General features: G+C 41.1%; 1 protein-coding gene across 1 annotated transcript; it reads right to left on the bottom strand.

Annotated features, from left to right (window-relative positions):
- Positions 1 to 64: 64 nt before the first annotated feature.
- Positions 65 to 11,746, bottom strand: vwa1 (von Willebrand factor A domain containing 1). The gene is made up of 6 exons (XM_079558544.1): positions 11,364 to 11,746; positions 7,929 to 8,486; positions 5,628 to 5,957; positions 4,119 to 4,394; positions 1,227 to 1,502; positions 65 to 842 (listed from the first exon to the last, which is right to left on the bottom strand). The coding sequence occupies exons 1-6, from the start codon at positions 11,446 to 11,448 to the stop codon at positions 814 to 816; spliced, it is 1,554 nt and encodes a 517-aa protein (XP_079414670.1). The 5' UTR covers positions 11,449 to 11,746; the 3' UTR covers positions 65 to 813.
- Positions 11,747 to 22,776: the final 11,030 nt, after the last annotated feature.

The following is a 22,776-nucleotide window of genomic DNA, read 5'->3' as shown; positions in this document are numbered from 1 at the left end:
AAAATAAAATGGAATTGCATTGCAAGTTTATGTTAGATTTCACCATAATATAGGCCTACTAGTGCATACAATAGGTTATGTCAAGTTCAGTAATATAATAAACACAGTAAGCTATAGGTTTCTTGACATAAGAGGGCAGCAAAGACTGAACTTCGAAACTGCTTGAAGATAAACAAGCATGAATGCATGTAATAAATTGTAGGCCACATTTTTTCCTATGCAGATACTTTCCAATAGCTTTGATCAGTGTTCAGACATAATTACAGGCTAGGTTGAGTGCACATATGACTGGAAGCTGTGAAAACATATGGTTGGTCTGTTTGCAATTTTCTTGAACATCCCATTCTTTTACATCTCTTACACACATGGCCAACAAGTTCAATGCAATACAAAATGAGTCAAGAGAGAAATTATTTCAGTATAATTCCTTTTTTAACGTAAATCAGATGGTAACAGTTTGCAAAATGGCTCTTGGCCGACATACGGACATAAACCTCTAACATTCTTTAATGTGCAAAGTAACATTTTTCCTCCGATGAATGCAATACAGGTGTAGACCAGATGCAGTGGAAAAGCAAACAGTCAAAAACATTTTCAGCAGTCAACACGTGGCCATAATATCCCAGGCCTATATCCCTTCAGTGTCTGTGGCACCTATGTGACTGCTCCTTAAAAACTGACAGCACATCTCTTGAGTGATGTCCACAAATGGGGAAAAGGGAGGAGAGAGAGAATTACAGAGGAAAGTCAACATTCTTCTCCACCAGTCGTCCATCCATGTTTGGGCAGGAGTGTTCACCACATTCACGGCTGCTATGATTGGTGGCCATAGGATAATGCATCTAAAGAGGATAAAAACAAGAGTTCAGTTCAGGTAATCACGCAGTCATCTGTTCTGTGTCCACAAATGTCTCTAAAGTTTATAAAGGTCAGTCAGGAGAAGTACCTTTGTGTATGCAATGATGAAAATAAATATTTCAAAAACTATTTTCACTTTTCTAGACATTCCTAGATTTCCTAGACAACAATGAAGACACTTTAATTTAATTGTAGCCACATAACAGTGATGGGTGCACTTAAAAATTCATTATTAATTGAGTATACTTTTAAGCATGTTGACTGGTTCATAAAATGGACCACAGGTATGTCTTTGCATTCCATAGGTCTATTTACTGTAAATCTGTAAATAGTTAAGCACCTGTTGACATGTCTCTGTCATGGCTAACCTGAGTGAAACTGAGCAGTGCAGCAGAGCCCGTCCCCCCGGGCAGAACGATATATGGGAGACACACAGACTCGGGCCAGTGGGGGGAGGCGGGACAAGCGTGTAGACAGAGACTCCGGAGGAAGGTACATAGTGGAGCGTTGGGAGGACACTGAGTTTTGCTGATCCTCCCAGGTAAGCCAGTACCCTTTGAGCCCAGAGCCACTGCCCCTCCAGTCCACCTGCACCGAGTCACTACCCACTGTGGTCAGCTGAAGGTCTGACAGCGCTGGAGTCACTGGGGAAGAGACGCATTCAGTTGGTTTGAGTTTTAGACGCTAGTTTAATTACAATCATGTACGGTCAAAGGCAAAACAAAAATCATTATAAGTGTCTTCTCTATTGGTAATAATATAAACAATACAACAGTATACAACAACAGCAAAAGAAAGACTAATCGCTCTCAATCATAGTTGTTTTTTGAGCATTTACAAACATTTAGGTCTGCAATAAATTCCATTCATTGCTCTTTGTTACAGAAAGGAACAGCTTGAGGGGAGATTTTGATCAGATGGGGGCACAACAAAGACTTTCTGAAACCACAGTGTATCTCAGACTGAAATGTTGTTGTTTTGTCTTCTCATAAGCCTAGTGTTGTACATAAGCAGCACTTTCTTATCGTTATGTCACAAAAGCTTCATTTACAGTGGTTTGATGCGTGACAAGTGAGATGAATGGGGACAAATGAGGCTTCAATAGTTTAGCTTTGCTTCTTAAAAAAAAATGTTTCTGTAAATTTCCAGTTAATTAGATCCCTGTTGTGTGAAAATACACTGCTCACAAAAACTTAGGGCACACTCAAAAAACACAATGTAACTCCAAGTCAGTCAAATTTCTGGGATATCAGACTGTCCAGTTAGGAAGCCACGCTTATTGTGAATCAATTTCACTTGGTGTTGTGGAAATTAAACAGACAACAGGTGGAAATGAGAGGCAATTAGCAAGATCACTCCAAAAGAGAAATGGTTTTGCAGGTGGTGACCACAGACCATTTCCCTGTCTTCATCCTTTGTACCGTATTTTTGGAACACTTTTGCATTTGTCCAGTGTTCTCACCACTAGAGGTATCATGAGGAGCATCTACAACCCACAGAAGTTGCTCAGGGACTGATGCTCATCCAAAATGGCACGTCCATTTGTGCTGTGGCAAGAAGGTTTGCTGTGTCTCCCAGCACAGCGTCCAGAGCATGGAGGAGATACCAGGAGACAGGCCAGTACACCAGGAGACCTGGGGGGGCGACCGAGGTCAACAACCCAGCAGCAGGACCGCTATCTGCTCATTTGTGCACGGAGAAACAGGAGAAGCACTGCCCGAGCCCTACAAAATGACCTCCAGAGGGCCACAAATGTGCATGTTGGTACTCAAACGGCCAGAAACCGACTCCACGAGGGTGGTATGAGGGCCCGACGTCCACAAGTTGGGCCGGTGCTTACTGCCCAACACCGTGCAGCCCCATTGGCATTTGCCCGAGAACACAGAGATTGGCAGATTGGCCAATGGTGCCCTGTGCTCTTCACGGATGAGAGCAGGTTCACCCTGAGCACATGTGACAGACGTGACAGAGTCTGGAGACACCCTGGAGAACGTTCTGCTGCTGCGACATCATCCAGCATGACCGGTTTGGTGGTGGGGCAGTGATGGTCTGGGGAGGCATTTCATTGGTGGGCCGCACAGCCCTCCATGTGCGAGCCAAAGGTTCCCTGACTGGCATTGGGTACCGGGATGAGATCCTCAGACCTATTGTAAGACCATATGCTGGTGCTGTGGGCCCTGGGTTCCTTCTGATGCCTGATAATGCCAGGCCACATGTGGCAAGAGTGTGTCAGCAGTTCCTGCATGATGAAGGTATTGATGTTATGGACTGGCCCGACCGTTCCCCAGACTTAAATGCAATAGAGCACATCTGGGACATCATGTCTCGGTCCATCCATCAACGCCACGTCGCACCACAGACTGTCCAGGAGCTGACTGATGCTCTAATCCAGGTCTGGGAGGAGATCCCTCAGGAGGACATCCGTGGTCTCATCAGGAGCATGCCCAGGCGTTGTAGGGAGTGCATTCAGGCACGTGGAGGCCACACACACTACTGAGGATGATACAGACTCTTTTTGAGTAGTTTCTACAGAATTTGGATCAACCAGTGACCTGATTTGTCACTTTGATTTTGACTATAATTTTGGATCCAGACCTCCAGGGGCTGAGAATTTGATTTCCATTTATCATTCTTGTTCTCAACATATTGCCCTACACTATGAATAAAGATTTTCATCCGAAAAATCAAATTGATTGACATCTAGGATGTGTTTTTTGAGTGTGCCCTAAGTTTTTGTGTATATTTCACAAAATTAACTACATGCTATAAAAAAAATATGTATGGATTGCTGGACTTGACCCCAAGGCCTGACGTTGACATTATTTCAGAATCATAAGTGAATGTGAGTAAGTGATGATGTGTGCACCTGTTCTTTAATTTTTAAACTTTATACCTAGACAAAACTAAATAATATCTAGAAGTAATTTTGTGTTTTAGTGTTTTATCTTTTTGTGAAGCACTTTGGTGTTGTTGTGAAGTGCTATATGAATCAACTTTGACACATTATTGTTGGGGATTATTATAAATTAGCATCTTCAAACACCTCATATCACATGTCCTCAAGCAGGAAGTGTTTTGAAAGAGCAGCTCCTGCCGTAGATCTAAGTCTTTTGTCTATGTTCTCCTAATGGCAACAAGAGAACGATTAAGCTGTAATTTTACCACACCAGAAGCACAATAACCCAGAACGCAGAAGTGGTCAGACTGGAATGAACCTGGAGCAGCTTGACTTGGGATTAAGTCTGGATATTTGATCTCACCTTCCTCTGTGCACACTTTGACCGACATGGCCCTCTCTGTGCCGGAGGAGTGTCGCGCGCTCACGGTGATCAGGTAGGTGGAGTCGGGCTGGAGGTTCCGCAACACAGTGGAGTTTTGTGTCCCGCTGACGGTGACGGCATTGAGCTTACCGCTGGGCAGAGTGGAGTATTCAATATAGTATCTGATGACCTGGTCTGGCTGCAGAGGGCCCCAGTTTATCCGCACACTGCTAGATCCCAGCTCAGAGATTGATATAACAGCCGGGCTCAGCACCTCTGGCAAAAGACAAAGAAAAATAATAAATGCAAACATCCAGTGAGAACAGCTGTATCCAAAGAAAAAGTTAGATAGATGTAACAGTATGAAACTGTAAGGTGCATTAAAGCTACACCGCATAGAATTTTACCCAATACATAAAATTGAAATACAAGCATTTATTTTATGATAGATATTTCCATCCCATTGAAAAATACCTCATAAATGTACAAACAAACGTGAGCCTTTGCTATGAGCGGCTCAGCTCTCCTAAGACGTGACTGTAACTTTACTGGGAGTGGGTACGTCTCCAGCTCATCTGCATGGAGATTTAAATAGGTGTGAATCCATTCTTTGATTACCCACTGCAAAAATAGCATTTTCTTTAATGTGCTGGTCATTAGGAACATGTTTTGTACTGATGGCAACAGTTTAGTTCAAAATGTTGCGCAGTGTACCTTTAATGTATATGTTAGCATAATATACTTGAACAGTCAGCATAGTGGAAGGGAATGAAAGCTTTTCACTTGACACAAGTCACACAAAGCGCTGTAGGGATTTACACTTCATCCACTCCACTGATAGACTGACTAAAGTGTGACATTGATCATGGCCTATTGTACATGTTTTAAGTGGTAGTTCCCCCTGGAGTACCAAGGAAACCTACACAGACACAGGGAGAACATGCAAACTACACAAAGAAAGGCCCCGTGAAGCACAAGCGCTAACTGCTATTTGGTTAAACTGAGCAATAACTGCAACATACTTACATCCTACTGCTTTAATGAATCATCTATTGTCAGAGCCAGCATGGAGTGCTAACATTAAAAGTGTTGCCTGTAAGTCTAAACCTGAGACAAAAAAACAACAACACTAATCTAAATCTAGACACTGAACTCTGAGGTGTTGCCAAACGCTTGTCTGTGTTTAGAAGTGAAATGTTTTGAGTAAGTTATTTTCACAGTTACCATCTCCATATCCTGTTAATCTCGATGGCAGTAGTTTCAAGAAATCTATATGTTTAAATAAACCTACAATAGAAAATAACCCTCCTGTAAATGTGGGTGCACTACATATTTATTCAACATTTAGAATGTTGAACATTACCGAACAATACCCCATGGAATACATCAAGACTCAAGTTCAACAGGACACCAAAATGAAACAGGTTTGTACAGTGAAGAGAACTAAATGTTGGACACCTTCATGGAAACAACAGACAAAAGAGAGGCGTTGACCACATAACTACGCACCTGGTTTGGTGGTGAAGGTTACGGACAGTGTGTTGAAAGCCTGTTCATTAGACTCTGGGGTCAGTGTGGCCACATATGTAGTGTCAGGCTTGAGTCCTGTCAGCCTGGCTGTGCTGGAGTCTGCAGACTGGGTGAACCTCTGGTACTGACCACCCCCAATGCTAGGACTGGTCCCAGGACCCCCACCTCCACTCCCGGTCCCACCAGTGGACACAGCACCAAAGCGAATCTCATAGAAGCCGTTTAAACCTGTCAGCACTGGCCGCCACTGGAGAGAGGCAGAGTTGGTGGAAATATCTCGCGCCGTCATTCTTTCAGCTCGGATAATTTCTATAGAATAAATAGAAACAGTTTAAAAATCAGTAAAAAAAAAACACACACTTAATACATTTATTGACGACATAACTTGAAAGCTTCAAAACTGGCTCAATATGGGCTTGTACAAAAACTCCATCAATTCTCGCAGTTAAGTGGTTTCATGTCTGTCTTTTTGTGTATGTTTTCTTCATATGATTATAAAATGAATAGCTTATTTAGAAGTTTTAGCTACCAGAATGCATGCAAAGAAACGTTTGGAAATTGGCAACATAGACATTTGAAGACAAGGAGTCTCGATTGCAGACGTGGTTAGAGCCACCCACAGAGTCATACTTTCATTACACAAAAACTCACTCACCTAACCCTCTAGGTTACCTGTATGAGTCAAAAAACCCACAATTATATTTATGATTGCTGCTTTAGGCACTTATTGCCATTCTTAATGTTTTACAGCTTCAGGACATTCTGTGCCACTGAGCTTCCCCTGGAGCACCTTCCATCTTCAGGCTAAATATACACTTACATACATCCATGAATCATTAACCCGTTAATAGACAGGCCTATCCCATTACTGCCTCTGTGAGACGAAGTCTGTTTAACATTAATGCCCAGGATCAACTCTCAGCAATAGTAAATAATGTTCTATTTAGGACCCTTTTATAAACAAGATATATGGCCCTGTTTTTGGTATAGGCATGTAATGTTGCAAAATTATATGTCCTGTTTCCATGCTAAACTTTACACAGACTTATTCAATTAAATTCTAATGGCATGGATGATGAAATGCTAATTCAAAGTTGACCTGTCTGTATTCCCTGAAGTATGCGACTTCAATACAAGAATATGTTGGGAAAACACATCCATTTTGAAAGCATCCTTTGAAGCTTGAAGACTCTGTTTACTTTGGCAGCCCACTTTTTCATATATGATTTGTTCCATGAAATCAGACTTCATAGTGTAAAATGTCAACAAAGACGTGCAAGGACAAATCAATCATATGAATGTTGTACATATGGGATGTTATGCATGTAGAACAGTACAATTTAAAGTTCGCTCCAGAGAGGTGCCCAGAAGTCAAATAAATTGAGTTCTGCTGTGTCTGTAGGAGAAGGAGCATCTCTTCAAATCACAGAATGCTCTAAATTGTACCTGATGCACATGCTAATTATGTGTTTATGTGTTACTCATTTTGTAATTTAGAATATCATGTACAGCATGGAAAACATCTTTTGGGACACTGGCTTGCTCACTTTCAATGACTAAACTAAAGATTGAATGTGTGTCTTTTTCTGCTTGTGAAAGTGGGGAACTGTGCATATTGAAATTACTTATTAGCAGAACATTAGTAACATGACACAGCTTTTAAAAATATCACACCAATAGATACTATATTTGAACATAAGGACTTTGCAGCACAAGTTGTTTTTGTGTTGTTTATTTGGTAGGGACATTGCATGCATGGGACTCATGCATGTAAACACACCTTGCCGGATTGCACCCATGGGCTAATTTTCCATCTGTTGTCCCACACTTGCACTCTCATTCATCCGGGCCTATTGTACGGGGAGAACATGCAAACTCCACACAGAAAGGCACCACCCGGGACCTTCTTGCTGTGAAGCACAAGCGCTAACCGCTGCGCCACCATGCCACATGAAAGATATGAAAAGGTCCATGTCTTAAAGGGACTATATGAAGTTTAAAAGTGTTAAAACTAAGTATTTTCATCCCCCTACATGTTCCAGCCATGTCCTAATATGTAGAATGAGCTCAGACCTTTTCACCACAACTGCCTCTAAAATCCTGCACTGTCACCCAAAAAGGTGTTAATTCGGTCCGAATTGCCGTCATGCATGAGCTTAATATAGAAGCTGCAGTTACACATAAGACCTGAGGTGGCAGTAGTGAGCATAAAATGACTAACTTCCATCTAGCCCCTTTAAGATATCAGGAGTATGAGAAACCAAATAGCATTTTACTCACCAATAATGGCATTGCGGAGGAGCTCTGTAATAATACTCAGGTCATCTATATCCACAAAGTAGAGGTGCTGGTCAATAGGGGGGGTCACCACCTCCTTGAGCACCTGATAGTTCCCATGTCCGGTAGACACCACTAGCACTGAAACACCCTCATCCTTCAGAGCTTCCATGGGTCCTGTCACCTCTCCGGGTTTCACCCCATCTGTCATCCAAACCAGCACCCGAGGGAGCCCAGGCCTGGCCCCCCCAGGTTCCCCTGGACGAAGCACCTTGTTTGTGGCTATCCTCAGTGCCTCTACTGTGTTAGTATCCCCTCTGAGCGGCCGGGTGTTCCTCAGTGCCCCCTGCAGGCTGGTTTGGGAGTAGTGGGTGCTGAAGTCAAACTCCACCTTTGGCTGGGTGCCGACTTGTAAGAGTCCCACCCTGACCTGGTCCTCGCCCAGAGAGAAGGGCAGCAGCAGGTCGGACAGGAAGGAGAGCAGGCGCGAGTGTTCATATGAGGAGACACTGCCAGAGGAGTCCAGGAGGAAGAGGACGTCGCCTTCACAACAGTTCAGCACTAAGGGAAAAGATTAAACAACAATATCAGTCTTTGCAGTGTGTTTTCCTGAAAAAGCCAGTCATAACAAACTACAGAGACATGGTGACCAAACAGATCAAAGTACAGTACTTTACATCAAAGATCCCATACACAACCAACCTCACATTCCTGCAGAGGGGGCAAAGGGTTCAGTGCCTTGCTTTAGGATGAAAACACTGCCAAAAGTTGAAAACATTAATAACAAATTTGTGGCAACACCCATGCCACAACATGTTTCCAAGTAGCTTTTATTAAAAAGAAGTGCTTTATTGATTGTTGCTGCTTTCTCTTTTCTTCCACGAGATGCGCTTCAGGGTTCACCAAACATCATTTTGATGTTTCGACATACTTTGAAACATAATTGACTGCTTGCAGATCTATATTCTGTTTCAACTTGAGCATATTGTTTTTGTCTGTGTGATAACATTTTGATTACTCTAAACCATTCATTATCATTTAATTACACCCCCAAAGGCAAATATATCACTATTTTGCCCCAACCCGTAGGTATGGGAAAACCTCCACGCTCATTTTTATAGCAAAACTTTTTTTCCATAAGCCTCTCTGACGAGCTGCCATGGAATCTCCTCAAGGTTTCCATTCATACGTTACACCCATTAAAATATTTATTGAGAATACTCTTTGCCCGAGGGAAGAAGTGAAACAGGTTTTAAAAGTGTAAACAGGAACCATAAAATGATGCTGGCTTGTTGAACATTGGCAAAAGCTTCAAAGTGTGTGTAGTTGAACTGAGTAAATGGATCCTTCCCAATTCTTCTCATTAGTCTCTATTTAAAAGCGGAGGATAAAGCCGTGAAAACAGTAGCTGGCAGGTATTAAAGAGGGAGTGGAGGCCAGAGGTGGGACTGAACGGGGGAATAAAAGGCGTTAAAAGGAGCAGGGGCTAGTGAGGAGGGGAGGAAGGGGGGCAGTTCCATGTGACAGAAGAACTGGAATGTTGCACAGTCTTACACAGCGGCAGTAATGGATCATTGAGACAAGAAAAAAAAAAAAAAAAACTATAGAGGAAAACAAACTGCAACATCAACTAGTGCAAAGTGAATATGCTGCTATGCATGTATGTATGCATGTATGTATGTTTAATTGTAACCATGCATAAAAAATTTACATTGTTGGACAAGCAGTTGTTTGAATGATAATTATTCTGAGCTTTATGAATTCAGAGAGTTTTTGAACATTTACAGATATTGACAAATTTGAACCTATTAATTACTATAGCAGCTACTAATTGAGGTCCTTTTGTGAGATTTGATATCAGAAAGGTGAGGTCATTCCCAGGATAAATAGATGGTGTTGAAAGCTTAAAAGGTCAGTGAAGTTTACACAACAAAATCATGTGCTTGTACATGCACTCTGCCATTCACCTGATTCCAAAGAATTTCTCACATCTTACTGGCACTTTTGGATTTCTGCAGTTATGTCTTTATCATCACCTCTGTGTTGGCATAACCATAATGTGATTTGCCTTTACTGCTGTACTTAGATGCACACTTTTCTGACTGATAATGTGATATAATGACATAATGCATTACTGAATTAATTGACCTATTGTCACGTTATACACAATCAGTGGAAAAAGGGCCACCAACTGAGCTTCACTGTCCATTCATCTACCATTAAATAGCCAAATGCAGTAAGTACAATTTGAATAAACTTTTCAGATCAGATTAATGAGGATTTTTTTTTTTTAGGCTGGCAGTTTTCATCATAAACCAAAAGAACTAGACAAACTATGAAGATTTCAATTATCTTACCTACTACTTCTGATTTTCTGATGTCATTAATCTCAAAATAGAATACGGGCATAAACTCTCAGACAGCCATTACTCAACAATGTACAATAATCACCTCACCTGTGTTTAATGCTAAGAGGAAAACAAAGCAGAGTGCATACACTAATTAAGAGAAGCTGAGGTTATTATTCTTTCATTACAATAATTTATTGCTCTATAATTATTCCTAGCAGCATTTTTCAGGGCGTGGTGTGAAAATAGATCTTCATTATGGACGAGAGGCAGCTTAGTATGATTGCTAAGTTGGTTCACTCTTACCAGACTTCTATTTGTGGAGATATCAGTGACAGCATCTCAGTGACTGTGTAGATGTGGTCATAAAGAACTTCTCTCAGCTGACAGACTCGCCCCACGCTCCCAGCTTAGACCCACACGCTAAATCTATAACAGCCAGGTCTCCTTAGACCTTATGCAGATGATGAGTGTATTTCACCAGCCTACAATATTATAAGAATTCAAAATATGACACTTGCATGTGTGTGTGCCAGATGTCAGGGTGGTCATGGGTCTCTGCCCTCCCCTTGTTCCCTGAGGTGAGGGATTTCAAAAAGTTTTATCAATGTCTGGATGGATGCCATGTCTCCAGCCTCAAGGAACAAACCCCATGCCCACACTCCGGCACCACAACATCAAGTCACAATCCAGTTTTAGACAAACACTGTCACTGATCCTAGTGTTAAGTAGCCTATTGGTCAGGTAGGCTACAACTTACATCAAATATTTGATTGTATTTGTTTTTACTAGTTTTAATGTAGATGACACAGATCATTCTCCCTGTACAGAGAGATAGACTATATAGGCAGGGTGTGTTAGGCTATTACTAATCTTTTAAAGGGGTCTTTTCACTCTTTCACCACTTTGATCATTCTGGGGTGCACCATGTCCCTTCATTCTTGTTCTTTCTCGTTCTGTTTTAGCTTTTACGTCCATGTGCCCATACCAGGCTACATTCCTTCATTCATTCGAGCTCTAAAACACATTCTTGCCTGCCTGCCTGACTATGCCTGGTGAGAATATGAAGTGCGTAAAGGAAAAATCTTACCTCCTTCAGGTGATGATTTCTGCGTCCGCGCTGATGCCACGAGCAAACACAAAAGCATCCATGTCCACAGCGCGAATCTCTCCATAGCTCCGAGTTTAATCTCTCTTTCACCAGCAGTGTGTTGTATTGAAAAACGTTTCACTGATCCATAAAAGCGGCAGCCAAGCCCCGAAGAGCGCGTTCCCTTTGTCACTGATTCAAACGCATGGTTCCTCCTTTTTCCAATGGCAGGGAAAGTTATTTATCTAGACAAATTCAGATATATATATTTTTTTGTTTTTTCTTTTGTTAAATCTACTTTCATGAGACAGGATGGTGGAGATTCCTTACACCACACTGCATAAGAACTGAAAGTACAGAGCGTGTGCGCAAAGTGTGGACGCTCCTGCCTATGCAAATAACTCTGACGCTCAGGTTCAAGTGTCAAGTGTAGAAGGGGATTAAATGCACAACTTCCTGTCATGATCGCGATCTTCAAAATAAATTTCAGAGAGAGACATGTTATTCAAATTTATGGAAGCGGTACTGGCATGCCTTTTAAAATGAAGGTTTCGTTCTCAGCAGAGATTTTGGTGGAGGAAGATTTTGTGCGATTTGCGATAGAAAAGTTTGAGCTACACATCCATTGACCCTTGTTTATGTTTTGCCTTTTTGTCCCTGTGACCTAAGATTTTAGCCTTGGACACAGTTGGGGTTCTATATTGTATGGCGTAATAAAACGTCGAAGTGCTCCTAAGGTATTATTACGCCTTACAATATAGTACCCCTTTTTTTATCCGCTTAGAAAATCGACATGTAAATATTCTATATAACTAGTATGTAGATATTTTGTATAACTAGACTTGGATCATGTAGCTTTTCTAACTACTGTATTTAAATAGGGAAAACGTGGAACAGCTTGGTGGCTTCTAACTTCACCCCAGTTTGGAACTATATCTATGCTGGGAGAAGCTAAAAGCAAACAACGTCTTTCGTCTTCTTGCGTGACTGAGCGCACGCACAAAGACCAGACAGTTACGCATCCACTCGTCAAAGCTATGGTATGAACATCTCTGAATGTATAAACGGTGGCCTATTCCTTTAAAACTAATGCAGCCTAGACTAGTATGTTCACTACAGTAGATGCATGTGATTTGATTTGGGTGTGTGGTATTTTTTCTATCTCTTTTCAGATATACTGTCCCATGCTATAGAATATTACTTATTATTTGACCACATATACTTGATCTCAGCTATATAAACAAAATTCACTCGGAGTAAGATCGTCCTACTGTATCTTATGTACAGCTGCACTGTATTTCAGAGTGTTTCATGACCCTCACTATCACACCTCATATATCTAACTTGACACTTCCAATTCACTGTACACTCCTACTTCTGGTCTCCCCAGCTCCCAAACTAAACACAAAAAAAGATTGTGCAGATTACCCTATAATCTACTATTTAAATTGGGACTTCCCCTCTAGAATTGTCTAAATCTACAGGCACTACATTCTTATGATGTGATTTCTACAGAGGGGATTTAACTGTTCTTTTGATAGCTTTTTGGCTTCGGCTCATTGAATATTATAAATGACTTCTGCTTGATCACTTGCACACCGTACACTGATATCTTCAATATGTTTCTGTCCGCCATTTTGGAGGAATTCAAACTATTCTCTGCTAAGTCTTGCATCTTAAAACCACTGGGAGTGCCCCTTAAATTATACTTGAGACTTGAAAAGGTCAAAAGCGCGGCCAAGCAATCCTCTGAGGTCAACCTGAATACAGTAATGGAAAGTTAAAGTAATGTGGATTTGGGCCATAGAAAGGATCTGTATAAAGGGTGTAGGAGTGTGAATGGACAGAGGATGTAGGAAGTCATGTGGGACAATTCAAAAGAGCCAGTGACGCATCGTGTCCAAATATTGTACAGAAGAGATTACCACAATAAGCAGTTGTTCAATTACTGGACACACCCGGTAACTAAATATGCTATCTGGGAATATGGGCTAGTCACATCAGAATTGGTATATTGTTCTGTTTTTTTCCATTCAAAGCAATCAATAATATGCAGCAACCGAAAAGAAATCTGGTTTGAAGTCATGATATTTATTCATTCGCCACTTATTACTTGTGTTAGATGATTAGAAGCTATGTCACCATCTATGGGCCTTTGACATTTAGTCATCAGTTTACCAACAAAGCTATTTATACCTTGGTTTCTGTGTTGGTTTATGTCTGTGCATCTGGTCCCTTTTTATACAGTCACACCCCTCTGTCTCCTGCTCACTTTATTTTTAATCCCTGTCTTCAAGTATCTGCAGGCCATGATTTGTTTACACTGCTGCTGCTGCACAATAGGCACGCTACATTGACATAAGTGTGGTTTTTCAACACGCTCTCGCCTGCAGATGTGAGCCATGCACTGCTGGAGCTGTGGTCAACAACACTGAAGCATGCTGGGATACATTATTGTGAGTTTTAGTGAGCTGTAAATCGGTGAGTGTGGACCCCAGTTGCTGTAATGGGCTGAGTATTTCCACTTACTGTATGTCCAAGGTGTTTATAGTTGGCAGCTTTTTATAGTATGTGTTTGATCCCTGTTACATTTAGCTTTGTGCTTATTGTGTTAAAGGCACTATACCTGATTTATTTTTATTTTTTTCATGTGTTGAAATGAAATTAGTTTAGTCATCCTTTAGCATAATGCCAGCACAGACATTTGTGGGGGGAAAACACTGCAATGAATTAAAAAGCATTTGCATCATGCAAAAAGAAAAAAAAAAAACACAGATCCCCACAAAAACATGGCAAAGACGTAGAAAAGTATCCAGTAAAAAAATGTGGAGCACAGAAACCACAAATGCAGTTTGCAGAAAAAAGCCCAAAAATGCAGCTCTACCTTGGTGATGGTTTTCAGATCTCTATGATGCTCCTGTGAGAGGAGAACAATTAAAGCGAACCCTTACTCAAATTCTGTTAATCAAAGGCAACATGAATCAAAGAACACTAATTTCTTACTGAACATTCATTGGTTCATCATTTTTCCATTTTAATTTACATATCCATCTGTTGTCCATCTGTAATAATATAGGTATCTGAGAAGAAGAAATCTGTTCAGGTTTTACGCACCAAGTTTTGTGCCCGGGAGAAATGGCTCTACTGTAACAGCCAGCTGTTCAAACCAGTACAAACCCCTCTAACCAATATGTCATTCTCATGTCAGCCTAGTGTCAGCACATTGTCTATGATCTCAATCACTAGGCTTACACAAACTGAACTGGTCTCTTTCAGTCTCACATACCAATCACTGTTGTATACTGGGAGAGCAAGAGCAAGTGCTGTGAGAGGGAGAAATCTTGACATTTTCGCTTTGGGCAAAAATAAAAAGAAGAAAAACTGGGAGGAGGTGAGGAAAAAGCATGGAAAAAGTGATGATGACAGTGACTGCATAGGCGACAGATTGGAATAGTGGGAAAACTTTAAGAATTTCACTAACCCAAGTCAGCCAAGTTATTGCAGGACACTGCTTGTTTACGTAAAGATGTAATTATGCATTACATTTTGGCTTGAAAAATGGAATTCCACAGAAAGTACTGGCGAGAGGAAACGACAGATTCTTCTTCCTTTCCAATGTGTTTTATGTGGTTTTTGGTGTACCGCAGTTTTTGAGCATATTCATGGAGGAAAAGTGAAAATGTTTCCCAGAGTGATTTAAGGCTCTTTGTAGACCAGAAAGTCCCGAGTAACAGTTACACAGGCGTGAGAGGTAGAGCAGTGTAGTGATTTGGAAAAACGGAGACTTGACTTTGAAGTGTTTCTATCTGCTGCCAAAATGGTGGAAATAGGGTTTTTGAAAAGAAAGAGTTACGTTTAGGATGAGGAGCGGATAGGGGATTACAACTGAGTCTGCCATGTGGTATCCAGTATTTAAACACTGGACGACTACAGACTGTCTATGTCCCCGGAGAAGCAGCAGGATGTGTCTTGGGACAATATCTCTTCTTTATACTGCTTGGCCTTCAAACCCCATCCTGAAAAAACACACAAGACAATGGATAGATTCACATGGTGTCCTCATTAGTGGTGTGTGTTTGGTATGGGTCCCGTTAGTGGTATATACATACGTAAACTGCTCTGGTTTCTGCCCTCCTTTGAGTTCATACTTGTATGGAACAACTTCAGTAATGTTTTAGTCCAATTTTACACCTGGTAAGAGTAGCCTTGTACTTGGTCTGGGAAAGCCAAACACTTTCTCGGGTGAAAAGCTTGAGAACCACTGAAACAGAGCATGCTTTACATTTTTTGAATAGCATATGGTAGATTGTCCGTATTGTTTGAAGCCACCATTCAGCTTGTGGTATTCGCATGAAATCATGTACATTCTGCTGATAGCAGGTTTAAGGGTCCTGAGGGTGAGGCAGGTATGTTAACACGGGAGATAAATCTTGCAGATAGAGGAGACGAAAGCTAATATGGTACAGACGGAACAGACAGACGTGCAAAATATAGACACCTCTGAGAGAAGCCAAGGGACTTCCTGCAAAATCTTGGTCTGTCAGGAACCAAAAATAAAACTCCACTAAAAATGGAGACAGGACAGTGAGAGGAGAGTGCCCTGTGCCTTCCTGAGTGCCCCACACCCTCACCCCTGTTCTGCGTCAATGGCACCATCCGCTCCACTGCCAGTATCCTGTAAACACCTTCTTTCTGTGACCGAAAGTAAAGTTTAGACTGTTTTTTTCCCCCCTCACAAACACGGATAAGTCTTGAAGTTCAGCGGTCTCTTGTCTAAACACTGCAGTTGCTATCGGTGACCGTGTTCCAGAAAGTTAAGAGTGATTGGAAGAGGGAGACTCTCCATCTGAATGTTCCCAAAACAAAAATGACAAGTTACACTAAACACCAGCCACCATCCAATCAGAGAGCAGAACTAGTCTTCACTGAATATATCAGACGCGTGTATTTAACTATTGACAAAAGAACTTATCTCTCGGTTCCAAATAAACATCTTGCTCTAGGGCGGTGATTATGTGCAAAATTTATAGTTAATGAGATAAATCCTTGTCATGACTTCGCAAAATCTCCATTTGGCATTCAAGCCACTGTGAGATTGAGATGCCTCCCTTTTGGAAATCATGGTATAAACAACCTAAAACCCAATGTAGCTGCATAGATAAAAAGCACATGTAGCATCCGGGGTTTTGAGGATGCAAGATATTGGACTGAAGTTTCTCGTTTCAGGCCCAAGCAGAGTGTCACGTTTATCACTTGTGAGGTCTTGATTATGGATTCCTCGCAGTCATTTAGTTTTGTGTCATCATCATGCAAGAAATGTCACCATGTCCCTCCATTTTCCACATCTGTTTTGGAACAAGTCCCTCAAGAACACTGCACAGTGTCAAGCCTCCTCCCACATTGCCTCTCCAAAGTTAAATGTCAGAGTCTTGAGCTCTGCCAAGTCCAATCGATCCAAATTTTGAGCGTGTTGTGTTCTGCCCAACAATCATCCTTCTGTCCGGTAATTGCACTGTGGCTTCAGATCTGTATAAACAAGAACATCAAGTCATGAAAGCTAACGTTGGGCTGATACTTGGTAGAAAAAAAATGCAAGCAAAATGACAGAATGATTTGTAAGGAAGCTTTTAACGCGCCTGTTTAGCTCCAGGCAATCTGAGAAATGGGACTATTCTAATGTGGTTTTAGGACTTTTTCAACAGATCTGCTGTGATATAAAAGGAAATTCCTTTCGCAGCCTCTGCACTGTGCCCTCAAGTGCTCCCGGTGGTTTAATGGGCGGACGGAGTGGCGCTGCGAAAGGCCAAATGTTGCACTCTTTGTTGAATTGTGAAAAGTCCCGTTGAATCATTTGGAGGATATGAAGGTCATAGGGACTGACTCACAAGCGTCAAGGGCCCTAAATGCTGGCTCCGATCTGCTGCTGTCTGTGTGGGAAGCGGGATGCAGCACAGGTTACTCACTTTGATTTCCGCCTCCTTTCGGCAACTCTTGATTTTGGCCAACTGTAAATATGTGCAGAAAAACTTAACTTGAGAATATAGCTTTTCTGTGTTAAAATCAACACAATGCTTGCAAGACAATAGAAAGAAAAGACTATATACCATGGCTGTGACCCTTTACAGTAAGATCAAGATGCAAAGCAACCAGGATAGAGGCCACAATCTGAATTCCACAAGAAAAGTTCCAGCTCCAGCACATTTTTCACAGTCATTTATATGCAATCAGACTTCCTTCAAATTTAGATTATTTTCTTCTTTGGATTCTGGAAAGTGAAAAGGATAATGTTGAGCTTGACATTTTGACTGCTCTCCTCCAAGTGCACTTGCAGTAATGTATACCCTTCCAGCAATGTATACTTCAGAAGCCGAAGGAAACGTTAACCAGGAGCCCCCTCACAGCCGTCAGCCATCGATCCATCTCCCCAGGGCTCAACCACCCTCACCCCTTCCACACTCCGCACACTTGCGCTTAAGCTCTGTCACACAATCCCGCTCGGTTTGTGTGTGTGCTCTGCCTCACAATGGATTACTCATTGGAAAACACAGCAGTCAGACAGGCTCAACTCCAGTCAGACAAGTTCAAACACAACGGCCAACCCTCCCCGTCTGTCCCCCATCCCACAATCACCCGCAGACAATGTTAGGGCTCTTCTCCTGACACCTGATGATAGGGAGAATCAAGATGGAGTGGACTACCTGACCCCTGGACTTGTGTGTCTAGCCTTACGCAAATAAGCAGGAGGTTAGAAGGAGATAAGGAGACAGTGAAGGCCGGGAATGGTGGACATAGTGAAAGGATACGTGGAGCGGATGTAGCAGCAGCTGATGGTGTTATAACAGACAGGAAGGGATGGGCAGCCAACATGTCAGCTCACTGTCATTACAGCTCTTTGACACACCTGGGGAGAAGAGTAAAAGTGAGCAACAGTTCCAACAAGGATACCTGTTATTTAAGCCTTCGTGTGGGTCTCGATATACGCTATTCGGAATTTTTATGTATTTCTTCACTACTAATTAACTATATTTTTATTAAGTTTATTTTCATGTTTTTAAAGTGGACCAATGATCAAAGCCTTTTATGGGAGAATGCTTATTTTTGTTTGTGCTTTAAGACATGGTTTGCCCATCCAAAATGTGCATTCAAATCCAAATTTAAATGATCAAAAATCAATTTGTCAATTTGGAAAGTAAACATTGTCATTAAATGCATGTGCTCTATTCATAAAAAAAGAAAGAAAAAAAACTAACCAAATCCACATTGGTTGGTGGCTGGACAGATGCACGCTTTCTGAATAAAGCCTATGGGATTAGAGAGAATGAAGTGGGAATTCCATGTATTTGTGTATACTTGTATATTTGCACACTGAAATCTATGCCTTCAGGTGCTTCTGTCCAGGAAGTTCAAAGCTAAGTCTAATACTGTAATTACTGCGCATCTAATATTACAACATAGCCACAAGCAATACAAAGCTGGTGCCGCATTGCCTTGCCAAAAAGAATAAACAGAAGAAGCCATTGTAAAGACTCAATAAGTGATACAATACCTACGTTAAGTGTATCCTGAATCCTTCCATATCACACAAACAGTGATTTGTGTATAGTAATACAGAATTAAAAGACTTAAGTGAATTCCTATAAGAGTCCGTATTGATTTGAGATCATCATTGGATACGGAAACTAATGATGTATTAGGTTTATGAGGTTAACACTATGTGTGTATACTCTTTGATTTGATCCATCCTCAATTAAAACCTGTCAGGATCAGTGAATGGCTGCAAAAGTGCAGCTCCAGTGTGACTATTTTTGGATGATTGTGGAAACCTGTGCACTTCCACTTCCAGTCAAATTTACAGCAACCTTCATGCCTTGTGTATATCACTGTAGTGCCAAATAGCAAACAAGACAGACTACTAGATTATTTGCATAGTCTTAGCAATAGCTTAACCTGGCAAGAGCTAGATGGATATTCCATGCAGTGCCAATACTGACATCAATCTGGGACCACGCCAGCTTAAATCGTTCGGGGAGAGGTTGCATGTTGGATCAAGAACACCCCAAATCCACTCAATGTTTATTTTTTATATTTTTTGTCGTTGCCGCGTTGTTAATTTGTGTGTTTTTTTGCCAGAAGAATTTTGGTTCAGTTTGGAACGGTGACAAATACCACAAGACTTCACCTCACTGGCAAGATAAGCAATAGCTTTGCACCTATCACCTGTCATTTTGCCATTTTTGGTTTTATCCTGTAAAATAAAACAGACTTTACTTTGTTTTAATTAATGTATGGCTTTAAAATGTAGGACTGACATTTCAATGCCAGATACTCCTGAAACCAGTTTCTTTGAAGCTTCTTGGCAGCATCATAGACTTTAAAATTGTATTTTCATTAATAATCAACTTTCCTCACTCATCCTGCCGGCCAACACTGGGATTTCTGAAATTACAACTCCTTAAAAAAATTTGACTACTTTTGTCGGCAATTCCTGGCCTGACTTGCTGCAGAATGAGGCTTAATTAAAGAAGGCGTGGAACCTTTCGAAACAATATCCAAGCCTTTGTGTGCATTCTTTTTATTGGGGCACCTTTTTTGGGACATGCAGACACAAGACACGAGGTGGTGATAGCTTTGATAGGCTGCCAGGTTCTCTCTCTCCCCGCAGACTCAACCTGCCCTGACACATTCCCCCATGGACGCACTTGTACCTGCCCCCCTGTAAAAGTTCAGACATACCACGAAAGTGACTTCAGCTATACATCCCATGTGCACAATACGTAGTTTATAGCGGATCGGTGTTGTGTTTTGGTATCGGAGGGTTACTAAGGGTGGGTGTAATCAAAATGGGTGGGAGAATGGAGAATCCAGCTGGTGTCCATGGAGGATTGAGCATATTAAGGACAGCTGAAAGAAAAGAGGTCAGATTTACAGACAAAAAAAATAACAATCATGAGCAGAAATTAAATGAAGAAACTGTATAGCGACCTTTCTGTTTTCCAGGGTTACACGATCATTTATACAAAAGACATGGCCGACCAAATACTTTTTTTGGCCTCAGGAAACCCAGAGTTGAAGGACAATAGTCTGATACCAGCAGCTGAATTGAACTTCTACTGCATGTTGGCTTTAACTCTCCTTAGATAAGGTGAGGAGCTCAGTTCCCTGGGCTCTGCTTGGAATAGAGCTGCTGCTCCACTATGGTGCTGTTGGAGTCTGTTTCAGGATCCATGGAGACTTCATGAGGAGCTGAGAGAAACACAGAAGGTAACAAAATGGAGTAAACAGATCATTGTAAAAAATATATTTATATAAAAAAAATAAAAATAAAAGTTCAAATAAATTGCTTGTAAGCAGTGAAGGATTTATGATCTACTATATTAGCATGTTTGCACGTTACAATCAATCAATCAATCAATCAATCAATCAATCAAGCCCAATGTCATAACGGGAGTTGCCTCACAGCAATGAAACAAAACAACACATTTATTGCACTTTGCATTTTCATATTGAAGCCATTACTTCAGTGTCTGAGTTTTGAAATATGAGGGATTCCTTTTCATTTTGGATCGTCTTTCCACAAATTCAAAGTCAGTCTTCCTAAGTTTGTTCCACACAAGTTCTTTTTAGTGCTGGGCAGAGCCATGTGTACATCTGAGCAGCTTTGTTTTACAGTCCTGGTTGGACCTGGAGTGTTTCCTAAGTTGGTACAAACCACAAAACCACAAGTAAGTATGAAATGGCACTACAGAATTTTTGCCTATGCTCTTACGACGCATAAAGCACTGCATATTACATATCTTTCAGTGGGATATTTGGGTGCTGTCAATCTTTGAGCTCAATATTTCCCGGTGCTTAGCAACTGACTTTAAAACCTGCGGGTAAAGTATGCACTATGTTGACGTGTAAACTTGCATAATATTAATATGTTTCCACTCATATTAACTCCTTATTGCATAGTATAGTACAATGGTCTCTCTGTGTGTGGATATGAGGTCATATTCAGCAGTGGAGGAGCGTGCTGTTTGTGCACGTGCACTGCTCTGATAGCCATATAGACTAATTTGTCCCTTGGAGTCATATTGTATCCTACTTTGGAGACTATATAATTTGTCTGTAAATAAAAAAAACTGTACGTTCGCACCAGCTAAAGACATAAATAAGGAGGTGACTCCAAGTTCCCGGTTAAATGTGACATTTGCATATCGTGTGAATGAGAACTGCTGATAGGACAGTATGTCCACTAAGATAGGCAATACAATATTATTTCTGAACACAAATAAGCCATTTTTTTTTCAGTATTGCTTTTTACTACTATATTCCTACAAAAAAAATGTGAATGGAAAAAAGAAAGATAATGTGACTTCAATACAACATACAACAGCCTAATGAGTTCCAGGGGGGAAAAATGCTTCTTTGTCCATCATTATTCATCTGCAATGATGCTGTAAATAGGTGCTTGTTTATGATGCACTTGAGTCTGTCCACCGTGCTGTGTAAACAGGAAGGCTCACACAGACAAATCAACCATCTTGGAGATTCCACTGTGACAAGACCATGCTATTCTTCTGACAGACACACCACATAAAGCACTAATCCGTCCTGCACCACACACTCTTCCGGTGTCAGCCCATAGCACAGAATGGAGAATAGAGTCGTGAGAGAGATCTATGGTCAGAGCCAAGTGACTCAAGTGATGCTGATCATGTGGAAAGAGTGGGAACAAAAACAAAATACTTGAGGGGAAGTCAGCAGATGTTTTGTCGAGAAAAGAAATAGAATGTGGTTTTGATTAGGCATTACTAACACGTTGTAAAGTGTGCATGTGCATTTGAAAATGCCAGTCTATTGTGGCTGTAAGCAGCTGCGTATCATACAATGTTTTGGATATCAATATACAGACCATGCCAGATGCCATTTTTGGAGAAACTTCTCCATAGCCTTGGGAAGTTTATAAAAAGTCTTATGCATGCAGTCCTGTGTGCATTGTTTGTCTGTTTGTCTGTTTTTTTGTTTGTTTGTTTGTTTGTTTGTTTGTTTGTTTGTTTGTTTGTTTGTTTGTTTGTTTGTTTGTTTGTTTGTTTGTTTGTTGGTTGGTTTGTTGGTTTTGTTGTTGTCTTTATAGCATCATAAAACTTTATTACATTTAACAGTGTGGGAAAATGTCCAAATGCTTTAGACATCTAGCAAAGGCAACACAATACACAGTATCTATGAGCAAGTCAGTTATTTTAGTGCCATTTCAACCATTTTGGACAAAAACTTAATCCATAGACAACTTTTTACTTATTAGAAATATGCATGACTCCGCTCCTTTATGTTGACTGACCCTGAGAATTGGCCTTAAACAGGGGTAGGCAAGTTTGTGTCGCGGAGGGACGATTTTTATCATTGCCAAAACACCAAGGGCCAAACCTTG

Source organism: Gobius niger, assembly GCF_951799975.1.
Source record: "Gobius niger genome assembly, chromosome: 6".
Classification (NCBI taxonomy): Eukaryota; Metazoa; Chordata; class Actinopteri; order Gobiiformes; family Gobiidae; genus Gobius; species Gobius niger.
This window is presented reverse-complemented; position numbering and strand designations above follow the sequence as displayed.